Genomic DNA, 27,689 nt, shown 5'->3' on the forward strand with positions numbered 1-27,689 from the left:
ATTTATAATTATAATGATTAGAATTTATTTTATCATTTATATTTTTTTTGGCTAAATCAATATATGATCATCCATTGTGTTGGCGTTGCTCATGCTTCATCGAAAAAGCCAAAAAATGAGAAAAAAGTAGTCATTGCTAAATGATGATTATACCCTCGATCACCACCTACTTTTTTTTTTTACAGTAATGCCCCTTCACGTTTCTACTACCGCTAACCGTGATGGTTGTATAAATAGATTTGAACCCTTCGATTAATAAAAATAACGGTTCAGGTTGATTTCTACTACCAGTAGAGAGCACCGTAGTGAGGCTCATTTAGACAATATGCACAGCTCCATCCCAAAATATAAGTATTTTTAGCTATGAATCTGGATAACTGTGTGTTCAGATTCATAACCAAAAGTTATTACATTTTGGGACGGAGGTAGTAATTTACAGTCACATACAGTATCCACTGCCTTGCCCTGAACCCTATAAAACACCCTGCTGTTCTGCCATTCCAAAGCGCCTTTTCCTCTCGCTTGCAATCTCACCATTAACAGGCTGTACCAGGAAGCATCCATTTCGATCGCAAGAAGAATAATGGGTGAGAGCAGAGGCAGCATTGCCTTCTTCGCGAGCTACAGGCCACCGGTGGCTCTGGACATATTCTGCTGCCCAGCTCCACCGTCTAGCCCGAAGGACGAGCTGCACCTGACGGACGGCGACTCCTACAACTACAACTGCCAGCCCATCCCACCGGCGGCGCTCAAGACGGTCGTGGAGCGCCTCGGCGTGTCCCGCGGCGACGCCGTCGAGGGCGACATCGATTCCGGCCGCATCACCGGCCTCGTCTTCGTCTCCGAGAGGGAGCACAACCTCGAGACGCTCCACATCGCCCTGCGCTTCAACGACGACGGCGAGGTCCAGGTCTTCTCCCTGGCCGACGCCTATGGCGGCGACGGCCTGTTCAGCGGCGCCCGCATGGAGGACAGCGGCTGCATTGCCGGCGGCTACGAGGTGGATGGCCGCACGGTTGACCATTACCTCGTGTATGTGTCCACCAAGGAGCCGGTGCGAGAACGTCGCAGCCCGTGGAACGTCGCTTACAAGACCAATCTTAGAACCGGCGAGACTGAACGCCTCACACCACCAGGTTATAATTTGATCAGTTACTGAATTATATCTTGCCAAAGCTTAGCCTTTTGCCACTTGATAGCCAACAGATATTACTCGCGCTTGGAAATTCTTGATTTTAGTGAGATTAGGGTGTACCGCTGGTTTCGATATCTTAAAATATACTTTCTCTATTGACATATTATATTATTTATAGTAGTAAAATATGTAAATATCCGGAACTAGGTTGATTTTTTATAAGACGGATGAAGTATGTTAGGAGGGCACATTCGTAGGATATGAATGTAGTATTACGTATGTAGTTGTATGTGTGTGTGTGCGTGTGCATATGTAGTGTAATCACTGAATAAAGAAAATTTTTGATTTGGTCCGTGCAATTGAATTTGGACAGGAACATTTGATATAAGCCCATCTGTGTCACCATCCGGGAAGAAAGTAGCGGTGGCTTCGTACCAAGGGAAGAAATGGGACGGCGAGATCAAGAATCTCAACACCAACATCTACGTGATGAGCTTGGAGAACCCGTCTCAGGATCGCGAGCGGGTGATCGAGAACGGCGGCTGGCCGTCGTGGGGCAGCGAGGACGTGATCTTCTTCCACAGGAAGGACGGCGACGGGGAGAACAGCTGCTGGGGCGTGTTCCGGCACACCCTGAGCACCGGCGAGACCGTCCGGGTGACGCCGGCGGCGTTCGACGCGGTGACTCCGGCGGCCATCGACGAGACCAGGGTGGCGGTGGCGGCCATCCGCCAAAAGTCCGAGTTCAGTGACGTCCGCGTCGAGGCACAGTACCGGCACATCGAGGTGTTCGACATGAGATCGCCGGAGCAGCCGATGCAGATCACCCGGAACACCAGGCCAAAGGCCGACCATTTCAACCCCTTCGTGATGGACGGTGGCAAGTTCATTGGTTACCACCGTTGCAAAAGCGAGCTCCTCCAGGTACATAGCCATGGCTATGTCCATTGATCACGTTTTCTTGTCCAGTGAAATGGCGGTCCAGCCGTATGCCCGTATATAGTATATCATTGCACTGATGGATAACTAATTTTATTTAGATAATGACTGAGTAGTTGGTTGATTTATATTCAAAGCCGCAGATGATATTATATTGTTTCTCGTGCAGCACGGCGATGATCTCCCGAGAAAATTTCACAAGCTGCAATCCCCACACGAAGATGTCGGTGTGTTCAGGGTGTCCGGTGTGTTCCCAACATTTTCCAAAGATGGTTCTCAGCTTGCCTTCGTTGACAACGAGTTCAAATCCGTGTGGCTGGCCGATAGCCAAGGGATGCGTGTCGTCTTCAAGGTATACCTCCTGCCTCCTGCTAGTAGTTGCTATATACTAATATGTTAATCCTCCAGAAATGCTGTACGAGTAGTCAATATTTTTTTTCAATTATGAAGTGCTAAACTGCTACTGATCATTACTTAACCTGTTTGCATAGACTGATGGCCCAGACAGCGTCTTCTCACCGCTGTGGAATTCCAAGAAGGATATACTCTATGTGTGCATGGGACCTTCTTTCAAAGCCAGTGAAACGTTGGAGATCCATTCCATACACAATGTATCCACTGGTGACCGGAAGTCGCGGCAGCTCACGTTCGGAGGATTCAACAACGCCTTCCCTTCCACCAATCCAGACGGTAACAAAAACCATCACCAATATTCAATCATCCCGTAAAATGAACTTTTCATAGTTAATTTTGACTGTGTTTTGGACTTCTTAATTAGGAACGAAATTTGTTTTCCGGTCGACAAGAGATGGAGGGGCAAAGTACAGCAAGAACCTGTACATAATGGAGGACGCCGACGCCGGAGAAGGCGAGGATGGCAGCCAGTCGACGGTGACGCGGATGACCGCCGGCGAGTGGACGGACACGCACTGCCAGTGGTCTCCGAACGGGAAGTGGATCGTGTTCTCGTCGAACCGGGACAGGCCGGCGGACGCGCCGGAGCGCGACCACGGCCTCGACCCGGGCTACTTCGCCGTCTACCTGATGGACGTGGCGTCCCGGTCGGTGGTGAGGGTGATCAGGAGCGGGTACGACGTCGCCGGGCACGTGAACCACCCGGTGTTCAGCCCGGACGGGCGGAGCATCGCGGTGACGTCCGACCTCGCCGCGGTGACCGCCGACCCGATGTCGCTGCCGCTCTTCCTGCACTCCGTCAGGCCCTACGGCGACATCTTCACCGTGGACATCGACCCGGACGACATGGCGAGGAACGAGGACGTGGAGGGGTTCGTCCGCGTCACGCACAGCCGGTACGAGAACTCCACGCCGGCGTGGACCGTGTTCTCCACGCACGACCCGCACGCGCAGTGGAACCTCCTCGTCGTGGAGGACGAGCACGTCCCGTCGTGCCCGTACGCGCATCCGGACGGAGGCGAGAGTTGGCACATGACCGGCCAGATTTGCATCCCCAAAAGGCACTGTTAATTCTCTCGCCATTGCATTACTACGTTTCTTGTTTAGAAGCGTTGTTGTTTGTTTAACGTACGATATTTATTATCTGAAGACGTTTTCAGCATTTGCTTGGATGTACAACGTGTGTATGAACTGTTTGCGATGTAATATTTGTTTATTTGCTTGAGATGTACTTTTTTCATTGTCAGTAAGACTTTTGCATAAATCGAAAAAATAATCACACGAGTGTAATACTATGAAATTTTTTGTTAGAACAAACCTGACTGTGTGTAAAACATTAATTCCCAGACAGCTTGATCGTTTGGCCAATAGCTGATAAACTGTAAAACAATTTATTTAGCAATTAGAAAAATAATATGTAGGTAAAACTTGTATATATTCATGTCCCTAGTATATATAAAAGGCAATACTGAAAAAATAAGTATAATATAATAACCCTCAAAATTTAAATTTCAAGAAATAAGCCAAAAGGTAAACGATGGTTATGCATATATAAAACCTTAAAAATAAGAACTTATACAAATTTCCTAAATAATAACCACTGCTTGAAAGAAAGAAAAACTCACAAGAAACTACAATGGAAAGGATTAAGTTTGATTTACCCCTCTCAACTAGGGTCAAAGTGAGAATTACCCCTTGAACTACGATACCGGATATTGATATTTGATATCCCCGAATTATTGAATCCGGACGAATTATCCCCACATGACATCCTCTCTATCTTCTTCTTCCGCCCTCCCTCACATCTGGCAAAAAACACACGAGAAGGAAGGACAATACAAGAAGCATAGAATGATCAAGTCACTGCGTGAACTGTTCACGATGGAGTCTTTGCTGGCGGCGTTCTTGCAGAGCTCACCGTCACCAGACTATGTCGTCCTGCCCATCGCAATTCACGTTGGATACAGAGTTGTGGCTACTCCTGTCGTGCCGCCATGTGTTCTATGCCGCCTGCGTTGACAGGTGGCTCCGCACCACCCTCATCATGCTCGCTGTCAGGCCATTGTCTTGCTTCCACATCTGTCGATCTCCGTCATCCTCACCACTAGAGCCAAGGAGCACTCTAGGAGCTTCCACGTCGAGATGGGCAATGTCAGCGACCGCAGCTCGTCCACAGCCAGCTGCGGCAACAACCTCCCCATCTACTCACTCGATTCGTTCGAATACCACATTGATGAGGAGGTTGAGGCTATCGTCTCCTGCGCCATGCCCATGTCAACCAAGACCGCAGTCCTATAAACATAATTATTGAAAGCTGTATGAGTAGTTTCTATATATATATCCTTCTACATAGCAGAAGGAATATATTTTTAAAATTTGCAGGAAAAAAATATTTCTGTAATTTAAAAATAGATATCAAATAAAAAAACTGAGCTTCCATTTGGTAATAATAAATTTTGGTGCTACCATATTTTTTTATTTGATTAAATGGTTGGATCCGTAATTTTTTTCATTTAAGATATTTCAAGCCTATCATGTACATACCAGTTTTAAATTAATTTGTTCAAATAAAATTTTTCTATTTAAACCGCTATGTTTTGAGTGTGTATGTGGGTTGGAGGGAAGAGGGGATTGAAGGGTTGTTAATTCATTTGGATTCAATAGGTTAGGGGTGTCAAATATCCTTGTTTAGAGAGTAAATTACAGTTTTGCAATTATTGAGGAGATAAATCGGACTTAACCCCAATAAAATCGGTTCAAAATACCAAATTACTTTGAAGAAGAATCATAGGACTTATTCTTTTGGTGTTGACACAAGGTACATGCTACATGTATTTTTTTAAAGAAAAAAATAATCAGCTGAGGAATCACAAGAAAACACTGCTATCTGCAGATCTGCTTATTATTGCACAGCATAACTGTTTTCGCAATTCATAGGAACGTTTTTCTTTTTTCAGGGAAAAATTACCGACCTGAGCCAGAAATTTAATTGATATTTCTTCCTTCGTCAACCGTAACTTCGTGGACGGCACGAAGCCATCGGCGTCCACCCACCACATCGACGCGACCACACTCCACACAAGCCATGGAGGCGTCACTCACCGTCGCCGGCGCCGGCGCGGCCGCCTTGTCTCTGCGGCCGCAAATCCGCCTTCGAATCACCCAAGCGACCCCTCTGATGCCCCCTCGGCGGCTCCAATCCGGACCCTCCAAGATCCAGACCTCCGGCGCCCGGGCCCACCTTGCGGCGGCCCCCGCGTCCACGCCACCGGCGGCGGGAGGCGGCCTGTACTCGGCGGAGACCTACGAGCTGACGGCGGAGAACGTCGACCGCGTCCTGGACGACGTGCGCCCCTACCTCATCGCCGACGGCGGCGACGTCACCGTCGCGTCCGTCGAGGACGGCGTCATCTCCCTCAAGCTCGAAGGTGAACCCCTAGATTTTTCTTAATCCCCTTGCGCGCGTCACCAATTCTTGGCCAGAATCATGGCTGCGAGACCAAATCTTGCTATGCTTACCACTTACTAATTTGTGGTTTTGCTACGGCATCTATCCAGGAGCGTGCGGCAGCTGCCCCAGCTCGACGACGACGATGAAGATGGGCATCGAGCGCGTGCTCAAGGAGAAGTTCGGCGACGCCGTAAAAGATATCCGCCAGGTGTTCGACGACGATCAGCAGCCGGCGGAGACAACGCCCCAGGTCATAATTTTGCCAAGGATCCCCAAGACTCTGTAAATTTGGAGCTACCAATGCTCATTGGCTGGATGTTGCAGGCGGTGAACGGCCACCTGGACATACTGCGGCCGGCGATCGCCAACTACGGCGGGAGCGTGGAGGTGGTCGCCGTCGACGGCGAGGACTGCCTGGTGAGGTACGAAGGCCCCGAGTCCATCGGGAGCGGGATCAAGGCGGCCATCAAGGAGAAGTTCCCGGACATCACCAATGTGGTGTTCTTGCAGTGAGCTATCCAGAAAATTTTTACCTCATTGGCATGCATGAGTTAAAATGCACCAGTTTTCGATGGCTGTTCATGTGCTAGTGAACTTGTTCCGATGTATGTTCAGGTGCAATCTTTACAGTGTTCGCAGATACAATACACAAACAGGGAAACGGAATGATACTTGCCTATTGTCACCTCACTTGAAATAGTATTTGGATTTAGGGGAATAATCCATATGGATCGTCAAGTTAGATGTTCAAATTATAAGTTTTCGAAGGTAGCAAGTAGCCAAGTAGGAAAAGCCCCTAATTGGCCAAGTATTAGCGATTACTACTACCTAGCAAGTCTGAAAAATCTGGCTATTGGGGATGATCGAACTGTTAAAAAGTTTGTCTGAATATTTGTCTGAGACTGAAATCTTAGCGAGAAGAGTCCTTGAATATCTGTCTAAAAATCTTGATGACATAAATCCCCTTTACCACCGAAGGAGCACCAGTCTGTCTATAATCTGGCTACTAGATAGGATCAACTTGCCTGAACGTCCGTGGATATCTGTCTAAAAATCTTGATGACATTGATCCCATTCCATTTAATTATCGCCAAAGGATGCATCAGAGTGTCTGAAAATCTTTCGATGTGTGCAGTCCAAATACATGTATATGTAAGATCGAACTGTCTGATGCATCCTTGGTGATTTCAGACTCGTGCATCAAAGACCACATTATTAAACCCTCGTAATGCTAGAAAACCAGGATATGTTGTATTCCTACTGTAGATCAATAGAGTTGTACGGGCACATTAGGACCTGTTTTGAGGAGTTTTAAATTTTGAAAAGTAGCTGGAGAAGCTAGAAAAACCAGTTTCTTGCTTTTAAGTTTATTTTCTGGATTCCATAACTACAACTTTTTATAATTTAAACTAAAAACTACACTGTTTGAAGAAGTTTTTTATTTTGAGAGAGGCTGCGGTTGTCAGAATCACAAACTGCAGACCATCAGTGTTTCCAACATTTCAGGCCGGTGTCCTCTATCTCGTTTAGTACAAAGTACAAACAAAGGAGACAGGCCACCACTAGAAGCGTGATCAGTTCCCCAACCCAAAGAAGCCCATGTTCTCCGGCCCAGTTTTGACCGAACTTTCGGAGGCCGTGCGATGCGAATGCGACCTCTACGGTACACCGTACACGTACAGTCTTACCACCCAGTACTACTCGGCCCGCAGTGTCACTGTGACAGAACAGGCTAGAGAGAGCGCCTCGACCGTGGAATGCGTTCCGGGTCGCAAGGTCGCATGATCAATCCATTGTCGTCGCTACCACCACATCACGTGACATGTACACATATGTTATGGCCGTGTACTAGCCATGTAGGACATGCATGCTGCTCGTTCATTCCAAGGCCCATATGCCTCGCACAGTCTCAGAGATCGAGTCCCACTCGAGCCCCGATTGATCACTGCCCAATTGTTCGTTCTTGGCCGCAACCAGACAGCATCAAACCGCTAAACCAGAAAACAATCTTTTTCTTAATTAGTAGACGGTGACTAACCACTAAAATTAATGGCACTAGTACTACTAGTGTACTGTACTGCTACTGGCACTGGCAGGCAGCTCCATCGGTTAACGCATGGCGATTGCCTTGGTTGGAGCGTGCGACCGTGCGTGCGTGTGCGTGTGCATCTGCAGGTCAAACCAAGCGAAGGCAGGCGGCCGCGCGCCCGGCCGCCCGGCCGGCTCGCGCTCGGTGTCCTCGGTGATTAGGCCCCGCGCGAGCGATGCGTTGCACGATGGTGGTGGCGCGGGCGGAGGAGTAGTCGCTAGGGAGGAGGAGTTTTTTTTATAATCGGGTGGTGCACGAGCAAGTGGTGGTGTTGGTGGTGCACGTGAAGCCCTATGCGGTTCGGCGTTGGGATTCCAACAAAATATTTTCGCGGGAATGGCGCTCGGATCCGCCCATTTACGCCGCGCGGAGCGGACGGGGGCCGGGGCCCCTTTATTTCCGTTGCCGAACGGCGGCACGGGACGGACGGATGGATGGATGGATGGAACGGCCGGGGCGGCGCCGGCGCGGCTTGGTTTCACTACGTCACACAGCGAGAAGTGACGTTTCTACAGCGGGGGAGGGTAGTTTAGGCTGTGTTTAGTTCAGCGCAAAGTTTAAATTTTGGTTGAAATTAGAGATGATGTGACTGAAAAGTTGTGTGTGTATGACATATTGATGTGATTGAAAAGGACTAAAGTTTGGATCCAAACTTTGAATCTAAACACAGCCTTACTGCCCACCACCGGTCAAGCCGTATGCGATGGTTTTTCGTCGGTGACTGTAGTGTTTTAATTACCTCAGTTTTAGTTGCGGTGCTGGTTTGGGCCAGATGTGACCACGTCGGTGTGTTAAGGTTTGTACATTTCCTTAAACATGATCTAGGTGGAGCAATCTTAATAGTACTTCCTTTATTCTAAAATATTAACTATAAATTTAGATAACTATGTATCTAGATTTATAGCTAAACGTTGTTATATGTTAGGATTGAGAGCGTGAGCCGTGAGGCAGCAAATTTAACCTAACCGTGCCCAATCCAACGCCAACCATATGACCGGATCACCCCGGATCTTCAACCGAAGCAGCTGCCTTGCTCGGCCCTTTTTTACTGCACTTGCGTTGCTCTCGGACTATTCATACAAAGTGCTCGGGAAGCTCACACGCTAGAGACCACTAGGCCAGCGCGAGCGCCCAGCTATAGCACATCGATCTCTTGGAAAAGCCTGAGATCAAATCCCAGCTTAACTCCCCAAAGATTTCCTGACTCCAAATCTCCATCCGCTCCGCAGCTACCTTCTCCCCATATATACACGCGCACTCCCTCCCCCCTCTCCAGCCTCCATGACCCCTCCTCGCTCACCTTTCTCTCTTGCCTGAGCCAAGAGCTACACTTTCTATATCCACCACTTCACCGTGCAAACCCCATGCACACGCCTTGACAGAAGCTGAGCTAGCTTCTCCTGCGTCGCTGCAAGCTGCTACTTTGGTGCGTGTGGTTTGGTTAAGTTCGTGTACTGGTGCAACATAGGTTCTTTCTTCTAAGAAGAGACTACTTGGTTGTAGTCAATTTGTGTCTGCGTTTTGCTAAGCTTGCTTGATGCCGTTTTCCTGCAGGTTCGTGACTGAAAGCCAAATGGAAGATACGGATCAGGAGCTATGCACCGTTGCGGTAAGAACAGCGAGTTATCTGCTATATCTCTCTATGTTTGAGCTTGCGCACTCAAGCTAGCGCTAGCTATTATTGTGATCTCTTGTGTTGATCTTCTTTTTATCTGTCTATCAGGTGGAGATGATGAGTTCAGGAAAACTAAAGCCATGTAGACAGTTGTTGTTCTATCAAGACTCCCTTCACCGAGAAGCATCCATGAAAATGGTTCATGTTTAGCAATAGCACGGTGTTATCCTAACTGAGCTTTTCTTCTAGCCACCATCCACATCCTTCTTCAAAACCTCAACATCACTTTGTGTGGGAATTAAAAGGAATTGGTCTTCTTGACCTTGCAAGACCTTTTCTTGACCTTGTAAGACCCAACATCGTTGTGTTGCTTTTCTTGTTTCTTATTTTTCAATTTCATCCACCTCTTCTTTCTACCTCCCATCTTTCTCCTAGTTCTTGCCTTCTCTCTCGGTCTATCCCTCCTGAGCTGTATTGATCACTTTCTATGTTATTTTCTCGATGTTTAAAAGAAAATTGATTTTGTTTAGCAATATACGAAGAGATTGTGCAATTCTAGTATATCTGTAAATTGTAATATTATTGCTTGCGTGATATAATTTGTAATATTATTATTGCTTGCGTGATATAATGTATTTCTGCAGAGTCAGAGTGCAGCTGATAGACCTAAGGATGTTTCCTGTTACCACATGTGAAGCTGGAAATCTACCTGTAAGGTAGCTTGACATGTATCACATCATGAATGGAATAAGTTCGCTGTGTGCCACTCGATAACGATTTGGATCTTTGCCGCCTTGCTCACTGTTGGGAACAAGTACTCGTACTCGTTATAACACTGCATATGCAATACACGGTTTATGTGCTGTCATTTCGTTTTTGTTATGCGCCGCTACAGAAGGTTCAGTTCTGTCTCAAACTTTTGTCACAGCACTCGACTGTGTACTACTCGATATTGTCCTTTCTCGCCCATATACTTCGAGTTTTTTTTTATTTTGCAATTACATGGATCATCGCTTTAGTTCGCGGCTTAATTAGCCATTTACTAAACATCTAGGCCTACTGAGACGAAGTTTATATGAATATATAGATCGACCTAGGGAACAAGTGTACTCGCATAAAATAAAGAATTGATCAAATACTGATACTACCGTACCTTCGAGATAGCAGCACAATCCTGACCTAGCAGAATTATATTGGGCCGTGTTTAGTTACAAAATTTTTCTTCAAACCTTCAATTTTTTCATCATATCAAAACTTTCTTACACACACAAACTTTCAACTTTTCCGTCGCATCGTTTCAATTTCAACCAAACTTCCAATTTTAGTTTCAACCAAACTTCCAATTTTAGTGTGAACTAAACACAGCCGATTCAGCTAAGAGTCTAAGGAAAAAAGAATATATAGCCATTCATGTTATACGTACCTCTAGCATGCAAATCATTACAGGGGGTCAATTGATATAGCAGTAAGATGTATCGGAAATTTAGAGTAGTCACGGTATATCGAGCAGTCCAATCTATAACCTCCCGTTATTATAGCAGGATTACAGTTGATGAATCAAAACATTGCCATCTAGTCATGTATTTATCCTTACAAATCTTAAATGCCACCACTTAATTATTTGGCATTTGATCTACCGTGTCTGCTACACAAATTCTACTCCCAATTATTCCAATTCCAAATTGGTTCCAAAGGATCTATGTTTTAGAGCCGTGCATAAACATAAAAAAAATTTGGTTAAAGTTACTAACTTATCCTCAGTTATTACACCATGGAAATGATACCCCATAAGATGGGAGTTTTAAATTAAATCGTGCAGAAGAGATTAAGATAGTTAAAAAGTATTGTGTCACTATAATATTAGAAATGAATACCCTATTTACTCATAGGAACGGTATAATGCGTTCAATTGCATGATAGGGAAAATGGTGGATATCTATTTTTTAAGTTAAAAATGGGGGATGAGCTACTCCAAGTTTTAGTCTTTTAGAGAAGCGTTGATTACTCTAAAATTTTGAATCAATAGGGATTTTGAAGGTTTAATTAATTGTTGCAGCAAAACAGGGAGGTCTGAAAGAATACCATGCATGCAAGTAATAGTGATACAGAAAGTGTCAAGTAGCTGTTCTGACTTAAACAGAAGAGAGACAAGATACGGACAACTTAAACAAGAAACCAAGCAATCAGGGGATGTACACACTCACGTCACTTTAGGAAAGAAGTGGGGAAGGTTGCTCCACAACACTTTTCAGTCAATTCATTAATCATTGACACCACGAATTCTTCAGAAAACGGGAACGCGTAGAGCAAAATGCCAAAAAGCAGCTCTTACATCTGTACTGTTGGCAATACTCAAATTAGCCCATTATTAATTAAGTCATTATCAGTGACACCAATGAGTATAAATACTTTCATGCACTTAGTAAAATTTGCAACAGTATCTGCATTCAGTTCTCAGAACTACTAGTCTGCTACTCTACTCTACTACTACAAAAAATGTATCAGTAATTTGGAGTCTGCCCCTAGTGTACTACTCCATTGAAGCCTGGTATCATAGTGGCAGATCAGACAGGTACGTCTAATTTGGCAGGGCACTCTCACTCAAGTCTGTACAGTAAATGAGCCATTGAAAGGCATGAATGAAGCAACCTACCGTTCTTTCACAGCACAAGATGCATGCATGCCTTCCATTCTTGCTACCATGAATAATGGGTGTTACATAAAATGGGAGGATGCAGAATGCTACAACACTAACACATGCTTTATTGATGCATGCCGTTACTGCATGGACTGATTGAATTGGTTGAGTTGTGGTGCTCTTCACATGGGTAAGATTGTAGTGTAAGAGACTAAAATAGCACAGAGCTCAAAGGCTATGAAAGTATCATTGCCTTAGACTTCACTTTCCTGTGTGGAAACCACCAAGAGTTGTCCAGGTATTCACTCAAAAAATAATAAAAGAAGAATGAAGGGAACAGGTATTCCTAAATACCTAAAAGAAATAGGGGAAATAAGAAAGGAAAAACTTTAGGATTCCTTTGGACTGAAATAATTTCAAAGAAAACCTGGAGGATTTCAATAATCCTTGGAAAATTTTTCCTACGAGCTCCTTTGGAACAACGGAATATAAAGTTCTACGAATTTGCTTCCTATGTCTCAATTCCATAGAAATCTAAGCATGAGCTCGTATACCTCTTTTTATTTTCCTTTGAGAAGTCCCATGCTCTCTCCCTACCTCCCTACCTCCCTCTCTCTCTCTGGCCGTGTTTAGATCACCCCTAACTACTCCAAACTTTCAACTTTCCATCACATCACATCACATCTAAAATTTTTCTACACACATGAACCTCTAACTTTTTTTCCAAACTTCCAACTTTCCCCAAACTTCCAGCTTTTTTCAGGAACTAAACACAGCCCCTTTCTCACTCTCTCTCTCTCTCTCTCTATCTATCTATCTATCTATCTAGTATCTCTCTTCCACAAAACAATTTCCTCCAAAGTTTCTATATTTTATTTGTTATGAACCATCCAAGCGTATAAACTGCTTGTGTTTTGAAACCCAATAGGAATTCCTAGTCTGTGACATCCTATTCCTACGGTTTACTTGTTCATGCGATTTAGAAATACTGCATTCTAAAAAGGAGCCCTTAATCTACACATTAGAATTCAAAATACGGCAGGATATATGTAGTCTCCAGGAAGCATGCAAATCAAACACCCATTTTCACAAAATTCATGTGTTTTCAATCCTCTATTTTGTGCATGTATCCCTATCCTATTCTATTGTTTTTTTCCTATTCCTGCGTTTTTTCAATTCTACATTTCAAAAGGGGCCTGAAAGTTAATGCAAATACTCAGGCTGTTATCAAGGCTGTGTTTAGATGGTGGAAAAGTTGGGAGAAAATTGGTAGTTTGGAGAAAAAATTGGTAGTTTATGTGTGTAAGAAAGTTTTCGATGTGATGTGATGGAAAGTTGGGAATTTGGGGGAACTAAACACGACCCAAGTTATATGAGGTCTATGATCTCAATTCCATATGTGGCACTTCAATTTTCATGTCATATATGTGCCACTTTCAGCGACAAACATGAGATTAGGCAAAATTTTAATGGTAGACAGGGATTTTATCCGAATAAAAAAAATACTCCAGGAACAATGCTCCTCAGTCCACCACTTTTCAAGTTTAAGCGTCATCAATATCACAAAAGGTAAAAACACTACATTCTTTTGTACAAATTTTTAAGATGCAAGAAACCACAAGCAATGGCATTCCTGACTGAGCTTTTTATCCACCGGATGCACATTGTTATAGTTTGAAAGAACAAGTTTCAAAAGTCCCAACTATAGGAAAATAACAGAGAACACGGAGCAAGGTAAAACATTTAGTAAATTGAATCAACTAATCAAGGTCCCCTGTTAGATGCCTCTACAGTTCTTTTTAATTTCATTTTTTTTTTACTTTAGAGATGAAAGATTGGTTGAGAGCAAGTTTAATAGTAAAGCCAACTATGATCTTATAGCTTATATTAGAGTTAATATGTATAGTAAATGAGCTATAAGGTTATCTGCATTTTTTCTCCTCACTCTTAGCTCTCACATATGCATTTAATATATTCATCTTAAAGTATGTGAATAGTTAGTTAACTCTTGCATGAGCCAAACCTTTTCATTTTCAAATTCTTTCTTCTCTACATATAAGCTTGACTTATAGCCTACTATTAAACTTGCTCTATGAAGATAGAGGCTATACAGAAACAATAGAGAGAGGATAATAGTGAGCTATAAGCCTACTATAAGCTTATGTGGAGGAGAGATGTAACCAAAAAAAAATTAAGGGTGTTGGCTTTCATGCAAGAGCTTAACACAAGCTCCAAGACATACATTAAATGTATAAGTAAGGCCGTGTTTAGTTTCCCCCTTATTCCCAACTTTTCATCACATCATATCACATCAAAAACTTTCCTACACACATAAACTTCTAACTTTTTTTTTTCCAAACTTTCAACTTTCTTCAAACTTCCAACTTTTTTCAGGAACTAAACACACCCTAAGAGATAAAGAGAGGAGAAGAAAATTATAGCCAACCTTAGTTAATCTATTATATATGTTGGCTTTAAGATAGACTAATAATAGAAAGTGAGCTCTTTTATATCCTTGCTCTAAGGCCTGGTTTAGTTCCCAACTTTTTCTTCAAACTTCTAAGACCCTGTTTAGTTCACACCAAACTTCCCCCAAACTCCCAACTTTCCATCACATCATATCACATCCAAAACTTTCTTACTCACATAAATTCCCAACTTTTTTTTTCCAAACTACCAACTTTCCCCAAACTTCTCTCTAATTTCAGGAACTAAACACAGCCTAACTTTTTCATCACATCAAAACTTTCCTACACACAAAAACTTACAATTTTTCCATCACATCGTTCTAATTTAGATCAAACTTCCAATTTTAACGTGAACTAAACACACCTCTAACATGACAGCCATGAAGCTCTATGGACATTTATGAGGTACCCACCACCACCATCTGTCCCCTCTAAAGAGAAATAACAATCCCCCCTATATACCCTGGCACAATTGGACAGCTACTACACACAGGGGGTATAGTTTTGTCCTTAAATGCCTTTTTGCTCTCTCCCTCTGCTGGAGGATTGTAGACGCAGCGACATTTACGCACCAAAACGTTTGAAGGTTGTCATGCATGCATGCATGCTTGCTAAGGGCGCAAAGCCTGAGTTTTTTCAGCTCAGAAGTTAGTAGTAAGTGGACAAAATGGATTGAATTCAAACAGTGAAGCGAGCAGCCACTGTGCGCAAGCAACAGATAGGCAAGAATCCACGCCATGTCCAGAAACAGTTGCAAGAACAGGAGCAGTGACGAGTTTAGTAGCGAAGAAAAAGAAATGCTACTGCATTTTAAACTTTGCCCAACAGGGAGACTCAGAACAGGCATTGAAAGCATGCAAGACTCTGGAGGGTATTACTGCCGCAGCAACCCGACTAGTCAAAATCTAATGCATGCATGCAAACGGCTCGAGATTTAATGGTCCATATCTTTTGCATCTTCTTTGAAAAGTGAACTCTTGCAACATGTTCTCAAAAGATAGCCTCACACTCTCTTGGCAGCAGACATCAATAAGGTAGGTTCAGTTCATGATCGATTTAGACTAATTTACAAACTTCACCAGCCCCCAAAACAAACCCTCCTCAAATGACATCGATTTAGACTAATTTATGACACTCCATGATCTATGGTTTAAAGTAGGCTGTGTTTAGATCTAGGGGTTAGATCCAGGGGTGAAAAGTTTTGCCGTGCCACATTGGATATACGGACACACATTTGAAATATTAAACATAGACAATAACAAAACAAATTACATATTCCGCTTGTAAACCGCGAGACAAATTTATTAAGCCTAATTAATCCATCATTAGCAGATGTTTGCTGTAGCACTACATTGTCAAATTATGAAGCAATTACGCTTAAAAGATTCGTCTCGCAATTTTACACGCAATCTATGTAATTAGTTATTTTTTCATTTATATTTAATACTCCATGCATGTGTCCAAACATTCGATGTGACAGGGTAAAAAATTTTGCAAAGGGATCTAAACATGCCCTTAAATACAGTATAAGTCTTGCATCAATGTCTTATCTTTATTTTTCATGGCACTAGCTTTCAAAGACTTACCATACTTTAGTTTCTTCTTCTTAACGTCCTCCAGATTTTGTTGAATGCTCTTCTGCTCCCCCACCACTGTATTCAGCTGATCCTGCAGAGCAGCCCAGTGATGCATCATGAAATGACCATAAAATGGGTAACGTATGATCATAAAATTGCACCATAAATATTGCAGTTCCTAGAGTCGCTACCATTCATTCAAAACAAACCAATTGCAAAGCTAAAGATCTTGCCTGGATCTTATTTGTTTCTGCAAGGGAGACCTCGCAGTTCCAGGAACCGCCTGGCTCCTACGGGTGATGTGAACAAGACATAAATGACAGAGTAGATCAGCAGGGTAGCAACTGTGCCCTCCCAGTGCATTTTGAAAGGGTTTACCCCCTATAGCTAGTAGTATGCAAAGCCATGATTGTGTTATGAACTTCTGATCAACAAACAGTAACAAAACACCTACATATTAAGTGAAAGCCGTGCAATGTAAGTGCATTTAAAAGTGGCCAGGCAGACCAGTGGTCACCATTTGTCAAGTCAGTTTGTGCAGAAGTTAAATGCTCTATACGCACTGCAGAGAAAAATTAAGACCGAGTATGTCCAAAGCATTTAACTTAATGCGATTTTTTCCCGGAAAGCCATTAGATTGCAGCAGCAATTACAGTAAGTACTCCAGATATGAATTTTTACCTGTTCTTTTAAGTGGCAGAGGATGCATGGAGCAATCAGGGATGTTAAAAGAGGGAGCATCAGTGAAAAAAAAAGGAGCAATTTCAGATCTTGATTGCAGTCGAGTCTTTACTACTAAATGTTTGAACAGGACAGGACACACACATTAGCTGGCTGGGAAGAAGACCTTAATTGGTATGAATATACGGACCTGACAGTTTAACCCATGACTGCTTGCTCCTAAACAATGCTGGATGCAACAGCTGGACGGCATGTCTGGCCCTCATCACTTCTGGGGACTCAGTCAGCTGAAATAAGAATCACCAGCTATTTTTATCAGAGGCAAGAGCAAGAACACTGTCAGAAACATTCTCCCATATATTGATTACAAAGTGGCAATATTTACATCCTGTCAGTTTACAACCAGCCAATCAACTTTTGATCGGCTTTTAGTGTAGTATGCAATCATGATTTGGTAAAATGTACACACAAGCGTTATCGATGGATTAACCACAAGATTGCCAAAATAACCGGCATAGGTGGCCACCCTGGTGAAGTAACTATGCTAACTAGAGCAACGTAAAAAATACAACGAAGTAGAATGTGCAGTGCCCATCTTGGTAGTCAAGCACCAATTGTGGTACTACACAAGAACCTGCGACCTTGCCGCACGACGGGAGCATTTGGTTCGGGCACTCTTGTTCACACTGCATGCACACCCTTCCAGCAGCTCGAGATCTTCCTCACAAATCAATATGGATGCCAATTCTGGACAGTCTAAAAGCATTTTAGAGCTAAGGTATCCTGCAATCGTCCAAGTTTGATATAGCCTTGACTGCTTCCCAATAAACCTTCCTGTCCTTGTGTCATAATATTCTGGCCACTTGTCCTCTGAGAGTCTCTTTTCTGCGACTTCAATGGCTCGCTGTGCTAAGTCACGCCTACCCATCTTGATACAGGCTAGAGTGAACTAAATTAACAAATACAAATGATTAAACATACAATCGGTGGAAAAAATAATGGAAGCGTTAACAAGGTTAGTGATATATCAATTTTAGATTTTTACCTGCCATAGCAATGTAGGCCAAGATCCACCATTATGATACGACCAGGGCCTGTATGCAATAACAAAGGTATAAAAAATAGACTCAAATACTGAAGCAATGCAAATCTGGTTAATGCTAATAATACTTCCTGACAAATTTAGGTTTCAATATCTGCATCTGCACATAACAAATGATATAGTCATCATAAAAAAGAGTTTTTCAGTTGCTTACGTGTTTTTAGGGTCACTGCCAGTGATGATACGCCATTCCTCATACTCTAGAGCAGGGTAGCATATCTTGAGTGGCATATTTGCAATTATATCCTCCCATTTGGCTTCAATGAGGTTCAGGATACCCTCTGCTTGCCTTTGAGTAGCTAGAGAAGAGATAATTGCCCAGAGATTTCCAAGAGAAAAAAACCTGAAATCCATGTGAGCCGGTTGTAGATTTCCTATAAGGTAACCACCCTTTTCAGGAATCCAATCTGCAAGCCAAGAAGGTATTTGTTCTGGATAGATATTGAACTTATTAATAGCATCATGGGAGTACTCTTCAGTTTTGTAGCGATAAATTTCATTTATCTTCTTCATATCAACCCAATAGTACTCTCTTATGTGAAACGACAAAGCACTGAGCCTGTAGTTGATGGCACGGATCAAACTGTTAGATCCGTCATTTACACTGACCATTTCACGGGCACAACGCAAAGCAGAATAGAATAGCGACTGCAAAATAGATACCACTAGGTCAAAAACCACTACATTTGAGTTGTGAGTAGGACTTGCAGTGAAGAAAAACACCAGTCTGGTACTGAAAGTCTGAGTTTGTCAAAATCATTATCAAGCATTAGCTTACCTGGATCTCAAGAGGATGCCCATGGATTCCCATCCGTCGATCGATCATACATGATCCATCAGTGACTAACAATGTTGGGAACATGTCAAATCCATCAGACAAGCATAAATTCAGGATTAGTCTGATGCCTGTCTGCACATCAACCCTTTCTTGTAGTGCATAGTCTCCAGTAATTTTACCATATGCCCGCAACAGGATTATCCACCAAAGACCTTATAAAAAGAGGATGGTATAAAATATCCACGTAATAAGTAGTAAGAGTATATTCAAAAGTATAATATGAACCTATCTAGCTTACTCACCCGAATCAACTGGTGCTACACGTCCAATGGCTGACTCTCCAAAGTCAGGGTCAAGAACCTCCTCAAATGCTTCACTGTTTCCATCTAGAGGTATGGATCTAACTTTGAAACTAGCAGGCATCAATCCCTGACCAGGACTGTAGCAATCAACTGTCTTCTCCCAGCTCTGATAGGTTAAACCAAACAAAAAAAAGTGACTTTTCTTTCAAAAAACACCAATGATCATCATAATTTATATATTTTAAGAATGATACAAAATTAAAAAATAAAATAAAAGAAAAGAAAGAACTCAACTCTTATGCTACCAAGCCTACCATAGATGAGCTAGCAGCGTAATGTGATGAATCATGACAAATGAAGCATCTTAACCTATCCTGTACATAGAAACATAGACCATGGAAATTTGGTCGATACTGGTCTCAGAGGTTTGGATACGCTAGTGGATCTATTTTTGAAGTTATGGAACATGTTTCCAGAATAAGGATAAGTATGTCTTTTATTTTCAAAAGAACATATTCATGTTGTGATTTATTAGTTAGAGCTTAGAACATACTTGTCCTAGAGTGTTAAACCAGTGTTAACCACCTTACAAAAACCAACCAAAGTAGTAGTGATTTTTAACAGTCCCAAAGTCAGTTGGTAATATTTCAGATTTAGAACACCACACAAATTTAGGTGTTCGAGTATTCCAGATTTGCAACATGGTATCTCTTTGTGGAGCCCTCACTACAGAATACCATGCTCTAGCTGTCTCGAAGTAGTGCAGCACTCTTCTTTCTTTTTTGATTTGAATGGGTTATGGCTAGCACTTGTGATGCTAAATGGTAACATCATTTCTTGCCCCTGTCCCTTATACTGTAGTATAGACAAGTAGACAACCATGTAGCACTACCTGTAGACAGCCATACCAACTGACACTAATGATTCTTGACTTCTTGAGTATTGGTAGCAAACTTGGTCATGCAGAAATGTTGTCTTGCTGTCTTGCATGAATCATCAATCCTATCATGTTCTAATTTTAGATGAAGCTTAGTATGTACTACTAAATGTTATGCATTGCATATGAATAAAAAACAATTAAAAGTGTATTTTAAGACAAGGCTGAGACCATTATGGTCATATCACTAGGAATGGGCCTAGGAAAAGAACTAGTAAATGATAACCTCAAGTCATGCACCCTTGCCAAAAATGAAAAGAAACCATATCTGCTCCAATAGTTACATTTAAATAAACCACATGAACTTTTAGATCAACAAACAAGAATATGTCATACTCAAGGTGCCGGCGCTACAAGATTATAGTATTAGTATTATAAGTATAACAGAGGCATACATCATGACAAATTTACATTAGTGGAAATTTAGAAAATATACAAAACACATAGATTCAGATCCTTCAAAATCCTCATACGCTTAAACAAGTTGTTGTTTGAAGTCCCACCAAAATTATGCCAGGTTGTAATTGCACTAATTTTGTGTTATTTAATACTCAAGTTTTTTAAGCAAGTTTCTGGTGCAAGAATAATTGGCATTGTTGCAAGAGATGCAAGGATCATAATCTACTTGAGGGTGACCTGAGTTCGAAGCCTCACCCCTTCTAATTATTTGATATTAGGTCCTTCCCTAATATTCGCGTCTAGAAAGACATAATATGTGCTACTTTGTGCATAAGATTTTCTTTCCACTGTCGTCACACTGAAATTGCATCAGAATTTGTGTTATTTGATCCATAATAACGTTTTAATAGCGCACTGCACATTATTACCACGGCTACATTTAAACCGAAGATGCATAGAATGTACTACTGCCACGGCCCACGGGTAACATAGCATTTATTCCGATGTTTGTTTGGGCGACTGACCTGGAGTTGCAAAGTGTGGAGCAGGAAGTTCTTCACGATGTCCCCCTCGCCCTTGAGGAGGAACGCGATGGCCGACGGGACAAAGTCTCTAATGAACACCTGATCGTAATTGAGCATCTGGTTCGCGGTGGATGGGTCGTTCGCCGCCACCGTCCCCACGGCGGTGCCGCAGTAGCTCACGACCGAGCGGCCGAGCAGACTCCACGCCTCCTTCTCCTCCGTCGACTCCTTCCTGCTCCTCACCGTCTCCACCCAGGCCTTCAGACCCTCCAACTCGTGCTGGCACGTCGTCGCCACCGGATCCTTCTCGGGCGCGGGTAGCCCAGGCTCTTCCTCCGGGGGAGGAGTCGCGTCATCGGGGAGCTCCTCGATGGGGGGCGACTCCAGCGGCGGGGCCGACGAGGCGAGGCTGGCGGCGCGGAAGGGGTCGAAGAGCGGCGGCTTGTAGCTCTCCCCCGTCGAGGACGCGCCGGAGTCCACCGACGTGGAGAGAAGGCGGCGGGCTGAGGCGGCGACCGCGGCGAGGGGAGCCACCCGCGCGGCGGAGGAGGAGGAGAAGCGGCGGGTCGAGAGGTAGAGGAGCGCGCGGGCGTGGCGCGGCGCGCCGCGGCGGAGGTGGGAGATGGCGGCGGCCGCCATCGGTGGCGATTTGGATTGCGGAAGAAGAAATCTCGCTGCTTCGATCGGATTCGGTGGGGGATTTGATTCGCCGACGGAGGAGAGAGTCTCTAGAACGGGTAATGGCGACTGCGATCAACTCGTTAACAATGGGGTAGTTTCAGTTTAGGAGAAGTGTTAACCTTAGGGCAACCGCGAGATCGGACGGCGTAGGAGTGACCACGTATATGGAGGTTATTCTGTCCGTAATTAACACGGGCCGCGGGACGGCGGGAGCCGAACATGTGGCGAGCAAGCCGTGGCCTCGTGGGTGGCGGCGTGTCCGCATAGGAGGAGAAGCAAAATTCGCATTGGAATTGGCGAGCAAGCGACACTGCTTTCATCGCTGGCAAAACAAATACTATCAGGTTTTCTTAATTAAAACACGGAAAATCATCCGAAATCAAGGCGGTATGGGTAATGGGTTTATCTAAAATCCAGAAATACATTGCCTTCAATTTAAACTAGTAACATGTCCGTGCTAACGCTACGACGTTATTTATAATGCAAAGCAAACAACCAAAAGGTAACAACATATGTTTCAAAAAGTTTCTGACTCCATATTCAAACAAGATCACAAGTATCATTCCCAAAAACATTGAAGAAAATCTAAATAAATTACCTTCTGGAGTCTTAGCATCGACATCATTTTTAAATAACTAAATTAGCTACAATAGTATTGCATCGCGCTGGTGGAACATTAATGTCTTCCATCTTAGGAAAAACCTACCATCAACACTATCATCACTACCAGCGCAACCATCTGCCTATCTTAGTAAAAAGCAAGCCAACCTATCCATCGTAATGATGTCTTCTTTGCAATATGCCACGTACTTCATCAGGATCCTTTGGGTTCTCCCAATTCTCTCAAGCATCGATCTTCTTGAATATACCGCCATCATAATCCTTTGGGTCTAGACTGGAGAGATGAACCTTACATGAATTCAAAAGAAAACTAACTTACAGAGGCTACACATGAATTGTTTATATATATATATATATATATATATATATATATATATATATATATATATATATATATATATATATATATATATATATTACAAATAGTTCTTCTTCATTTCCTTTTCACAATCTTTGCCATGTACTTCCGGCACAAATTCAATGGTTAATTAATCCGGGTCCAATTACATAAAAGCATGAAAACAAACAATTTGCTTGAAAAGTTCAGAAGTGAAAAATGGAAGCTATTAGTGCAGATTAAATCGGAGCACAATGAAAAATCCAAATACACTCCACTAAACCAATTTAATTGCAAGGTTACCTATATGGCAGCCAAACCCCTTAAATGCTTAGACAGATCCCTAGAGAGTAGTAGAAATCCCTAAGAAAACATGCAGTTGTTGGTTGCTAAATTATGCTTAGCATCCTAATTACATACTTACGGCAACATGATGATGGTGTTTTACCACCTCCTGCTATTTTTTGCACCCTTTCACTCGTTTGCATGCCTCCCCAGAAATTGGTGCAGCAAACACGATCCCATCTACACCTCCATACAGTAAGATTTGGTTCTTTTGACTTCTTCTAGAGCATGGCAACATTGGTTTCTAAATTTGTTAAATTCAGAAATGGTCTCTCTGTATCATGTACTTTTGTTTTGGTCCGATAAGGCCTTAAAATTTTGAGTTATCAATGTACAGAATGCATTACCCAGTGATGATGTAGAACTGGTTTAGGTGCTGCAGCTATCAAGACTGAAAATTTTCCATTGAGCATTCTAGCAATCTAGCACAGCTAACAACTCATTAAATGAACATCACTGATCAAAATGCAACAGATCAAAGGCACTGGTTGATATCGCATCGTACTAACTCAACGTAGCCACGCGTAGCAGAACGCCTAAACCGCGCTGCCACCGGAGCCCGTCGCGGGGGGCCGCCGGAGCCCACAAGCGTACGAGCAACAATGCCTTCCGTACCAACTACATCAGCCAATGGAACCAGCTCCCAGAAACACCACGACAGGTAAAATCTCATTGTTTTTTCAGGGTTAGCCTGATCATAATTTTCAGTATAATGTTCTCAGCCCGAAGAACCTTAGGTTGAGTATTGCATATAAGTATTTATCATGGGAATAGAGTAGTACCAAATCTTAATTCAGATGATAAGAGTGCTCAGGTGTCGATCTGTGCAACATTATTCTCACACAATGATATCTTCATAAGCTTCTGAAATTTGAAAATGGTTTGTAGAGTTCCTGCCAAGGAAAAAATAAAATAAAATTGTGCCATCAGTAACATTGGAAACAAGAGCTCTATTTGATCAAAGTCACATACATCTAGCGCCAACAGTCTATGAAGGCCAATATCTGTAGCACGATTTAATAATGCTCAAAATGTTAGATCTGCTCAAAATTGTGGTAGCATGTTCTTTCCAATAAAAATTACTGAAAGTGCATCTAGGACCCCTCATTTGTTTTGGTGTTAATGACAACACAATTAGAGAGAAACTAATGCTTTTTGTCGAGATGTCTGCAAGGATGAAAAAGGAGTGGAACTTAAGCATAGAAAGCTTTGTGGCAATTTTTGTGGTAATCACCTCTCTAAACCTTGTGTATCATGTGTTCTTGAGTATTAGGATGCCGTACTATTAAGAGGGATACCACATGCATATAATTGGTAGAACACTAGTGCTCAAAATCCTTTATTTGAAGTGTTCCTGTTTTATTCCTGTCGGACTATCCGATCTAGATCAGACTATCCGAAATTTCACAGAACTTTGCCCTCTGTCTTTGGTCTGAGTGTTGACAAAAAAAAAATATATCGGACTATCCGATACATCGGACTATCTAAAATTTCTCAGAACTTCACTCTCTGTTTTGAATTGCTTTTTATTCCTCTTGAGTGAATTTCAAATCAGACTATCCAATGTGATCGGAGTATCCGATGACCCAGAGACTCCGAAATTCAATGGAACTTGAGTCTCTGTGAGAGGATGAAATTCATGATTCAAAAATAACGGAATATCCGATATGACATCGGACTATCCGATCGATCAGATTGTCCGAAATTCTCCAGAATTTCGTTCTCTGTCTTTGGCTTGCTTGGGGGTCAAAAACATCGGACTATCCGATGTCACCTCGGACTTTCCGAGGTGGATGAAAAGATTCCCTTCTGTTAACGACCAAATTTGGTAAATTCTATCATTATTGGCATCGGAGATGAAGATCAGATCGAAGTGGAATCCAAGATGAAGATCGTTACGGAAACAGAGTAAGAATCGGCTGCAGTCCAAATCGGCTAAGGTCAGGTCGGCAGAGTTCGAGTCGGATGGGGCTAGCCGATATAGCTGATTCTGATAATATGACTCGGTGTACGTCATCGGGTTCAAGTTGATGTGCTTCAAGATGATTGCCACGCATGGATAGAGTCCTGGGAAGGTAATTGTATCTATTAATTAGGATATTCTATGTGATTTCCTTAGAGATATGTTTGAGCAAAAGTCTGCCGTAAAGACTTATGGTATCTTAGAGTTTGTTAGAGATAATAGTCGTGTCCGTTATGGACGTATCTTGTAATTCTCGGGTATAAATAGACCCGAGCCCTATGTAAAAAGTGAGAACACATCCAATACAATCTCGGCGCATCGCCACCTTTTTTGCTTTACTTTTATTTCGACGAGTTCGTGCTCTCGGGTTGAGCTGCATTGGTTTCGATCTTCAACAAGAGGTACAACTTGTCATGACGACTTATGTTCTCAGGATTAGTGCTTCCATCTTTATGACACTCTAATCTTGTTTATATAATTCGTCGAGTTATCATATATCTCACATAATCTTCGATAATATCTTTATCTAACCTATAATCGGCTAACATCTGCTAATGGAAGGCAGCCGATTAGGTTAGACAATAAAGTTAACTTAGATTCTGTGATATATCTACCACTCTACGAAACCTCCAGCGGCTTGATTGTCTAGATATTGTTCTTCTTTTCATACTTAATGCTGCATCAGTTGAGTTTGATCTATTAAGTCGTGCTTAGAATTGCAATCTCTAGCCTGCTTTCTAGTTGCCGATTAGGGTAGCATCGGAGTTTCAGCCGATCTTATTTGATTTAACTACTTTTATCCCATATGCTTAATCTATATGTTAAATCTGCCCTTTATGTTAAGATCTTGTCACATCTAAGTATATTAGGCTTATGTTTGGTATATTCTACTTGCTTTAACATCTTAATATAGAGTAGTATCGGAGTATTAGCCGATACATGCTAGATCTACCTGATCGGCTATGCTATAAATGTATATAATCCCACTATTAATATATATTTCGATCTAAGAGATTTATACTGTCTCGGCAAGGCGACCGATCTATCCCAATCACTTGATTTAAGTATACATCGATATAAGGATTATATATCATTAATATCTACAGCCGATCGAGTAGATTTAGTTCTGATTTGCTTATTGATATTTGCCAATCGATGTATGCATGACATCGGCTTGAAATAAATGATATGCCATCGGCACCTAGCCGATCGGCTATCATTTATAGGATTAATTGCGGTTTATTTGTTCTATCTCTTGTTGATTGCATGATCAAATCAACTGGCACACTCATACATCCGAAGGCGAGCTTTGGACCTGCACTGGTGTTTTCTGTCAACACCTTCCCAACGGCCACATTTTGGGGGATCTATAAATACCCCCCACCTAACTTTTTTCTAGGGTTACCCAACTCATTCATTCACATTCACTTTGGGTTGAGCTTGGTGCTAAGGTGCTTTGAATTTTTGAGCTCTTTCTCCCTCTCTCAAATCCCTCTTCGTTCTTTGTGTGGTGGATCTTAGTGGTTGTGGATTTGGTGTTTGAGGGCCTAGTGCGTGTTTCACTCGATCTTGAGCACTAGGGTTTGACCAAGAGTTGTGTGGTGTTTGTTACTCTTGGAGGTTGAGGACTCCTAGACGGCTAGGTGTCACTCCCGAGCCACCGATCTACATATGGTTGGCCGGGAGAAGTTTGTGAAGGCCGGATCTCGCCTCCGCAAGGAAAGAGATACCCCTTAGTGGAAGGAGGAGTGCTTAGTGCAACCTCTTGAGGAAAGGGTTAGCAAAGACCCGGCTCTTAGTGAGCTCCTCAACAGAGAGTAGAATTCTCTCAAGGATTTGAACTCCGGGAACAACTCCGTGAACTTCATCGTTGGTGATATCTCTTCATCTTCTCTTTAGCTTTGCTTAATTGTGCCGCTATAGATCTAGTCGCTGTTTGCGCTATACTCTTGTTTGTGTGCTAGATCTGCTTGTTGTGACTCTTTAGTGGATCAGACAGTCTGATCCAACATCAGACTATCTGATATTTTCGGATAGTCTGACTGTGGATCAGACTTTTCGACCCTAACTCAGTTTTAGCTTCCACATAAAGTTTTAAATTAGCCTATTCACCCCCCTCTAGGTCTAATTGACCCTTTCAAATACAACACAGAGATCAGTTGAAGTACAATCGCATTAATTAAAGTACAATCAGTAGTGCCAGTTAGTTCTAGCTAAATAAAAAATTCACTAAAGTTTCCATTTGAGGTTGTTTAACAGAGGAAAAAAAAATCTAATGTGACAAACTTCATTTAGAGTAACTTTAATTCACTGCCTTCATTTAAATACATTTGTAATCCATTTTCAATTTCATTTAGACCGTTCATACGCAGTTTAAAGCGGGATGATGCACCAACCCAACGTAACCTAAAGTAACTTGGTTTAGACGGTTTGGGCCAACGTCTTTCATGAGTTAAACTGTCTTAATCTTCCTAACCTGCACACAATAACGAACCAAAGAAAGTGAGAAGGGACACAATCATGACCGACCTCAATAAGAAGATTATATCAACTGGAGCAATGTAGGCACTTAGAAAATCATGTTACGATTCTAGTAGAGGGCTCTGCGGGCGGCTAATGGAGTGGGAGGGGCCTTGCAGCCGCACACCGCCCATGGTGCCAGCTTGCCTAGCCACATGCCATCGCTGCCGCCG

At 42.7% G+C, this 27,689-nt stretch overlaps 3 protein-coding genes and 1 long non-coding RNA gene across 4 annotated transcripts; 3 read left to right on the forward strand and 1 right to left on the reverse strand.

The window, feature by feature from the left end:
* The first annotated feature begins 517 nt into the window (after window positions 1–517).
* Window positions 518–3,782, forward strand: LOC127767970 (uncharacterized). Its single transcript, XM_052293463.1, has 5 exons — window positions 518–1,136; window positions 1,509–2,059; window positions 2,244–2,426; window positions 2,566–2,764; window positions 2,853–3,782. The coding sequence occupies exons 1-5, from the start codon at window positions 584–586 to the stop codon at window positions 3,557–3,559; spliced, it is 2,193 nt and encodes a 730-aa protein (XP_052149423.1). The 5' UTR covers window positions 518–583; the 3' UTR covers window positions 3,560–3,782.
* Window positions 3,783–5,483: 1,701 nt separating this feature from the next.
* Window positions 5,484–6,629, forward strand: LOC127765870 (nifU-like protein 1, chloroplastic). Its single transcript, XM_052290835.1, has 3 exons — window positions 5,484–5,916; window positions 6,047–6,189; window positions 6,264–6,629. The coding sequence occupies exons 1-3, from the start codon at window positions 5,574–5,576 to the stop codon at window positions 6,450–6,452; spliced, it is 675 nt and encodes a 224-aa protein (XP_052146795.1). The 5' UTR covers window positions 5,484–5,573; the 3' UTR covers window positions 6,453–6,629.
* A 2,510-nt stretch (window positions 6,630–9,139) lies between these two features.
* On the forward strand, window positions 9,140–10,827 carry LOC127768032 (uncharacterized). The gene is made up of 3 exons (XR_008016541.1): window positions 9,140–9,454; window positions 9,583–9,637; window positions 9,752–10,827. It is a non-coding gene; the product is annotated as an uncharacterized LOC127768032 (long non-coding RNA).
* A 6,516-nt stretch (window positions 10,828–17,343) lies between these two features.
* LOC127767591 (neutral/alkaline invertase 1, mitochondrial) lies at window positions 17,344–21,824 on the reverse strand. The gene is made up of 6 exons (XM_052292971.1): window positions 21,050–21,824; window positions 19,190–19,355; window positions 18,888–19,099; window positions 18,264–18,757; window positions 18,053–18,101; window positions 17,344–17,956 (listed from the first exon to the last, which is right to left on the reverse strand). Exons 1-6 carry the CDS (start codon window positions 21,686–21,688, stop codon window positions 17,630–17,632), a joined length of 1,887 nt encoding a protein of 628 aa, XP_052148931.1. The 5' UTR covers window positions 21,689–21,824; the 3' UTR covers window positions 17,344–17,629.
* Window positions 21,825–27,689: the final 5,865 nt, after the last annotated feature.

The sequence above is a fragment of the Oryza glaberrima genome, chromosome 3, assembly GCF_000147395.1.
Source record: "Oryza glaberrima chromosome 3, OglaRS2, whole genome shotgun sequence".
Classification (NCBI taxonomy): Eukaryota; Viridiplantae; Streptophyta; class Magnoliopsida; order Poales; family Poaceae; genus Oryza; species Oryza glaberrima.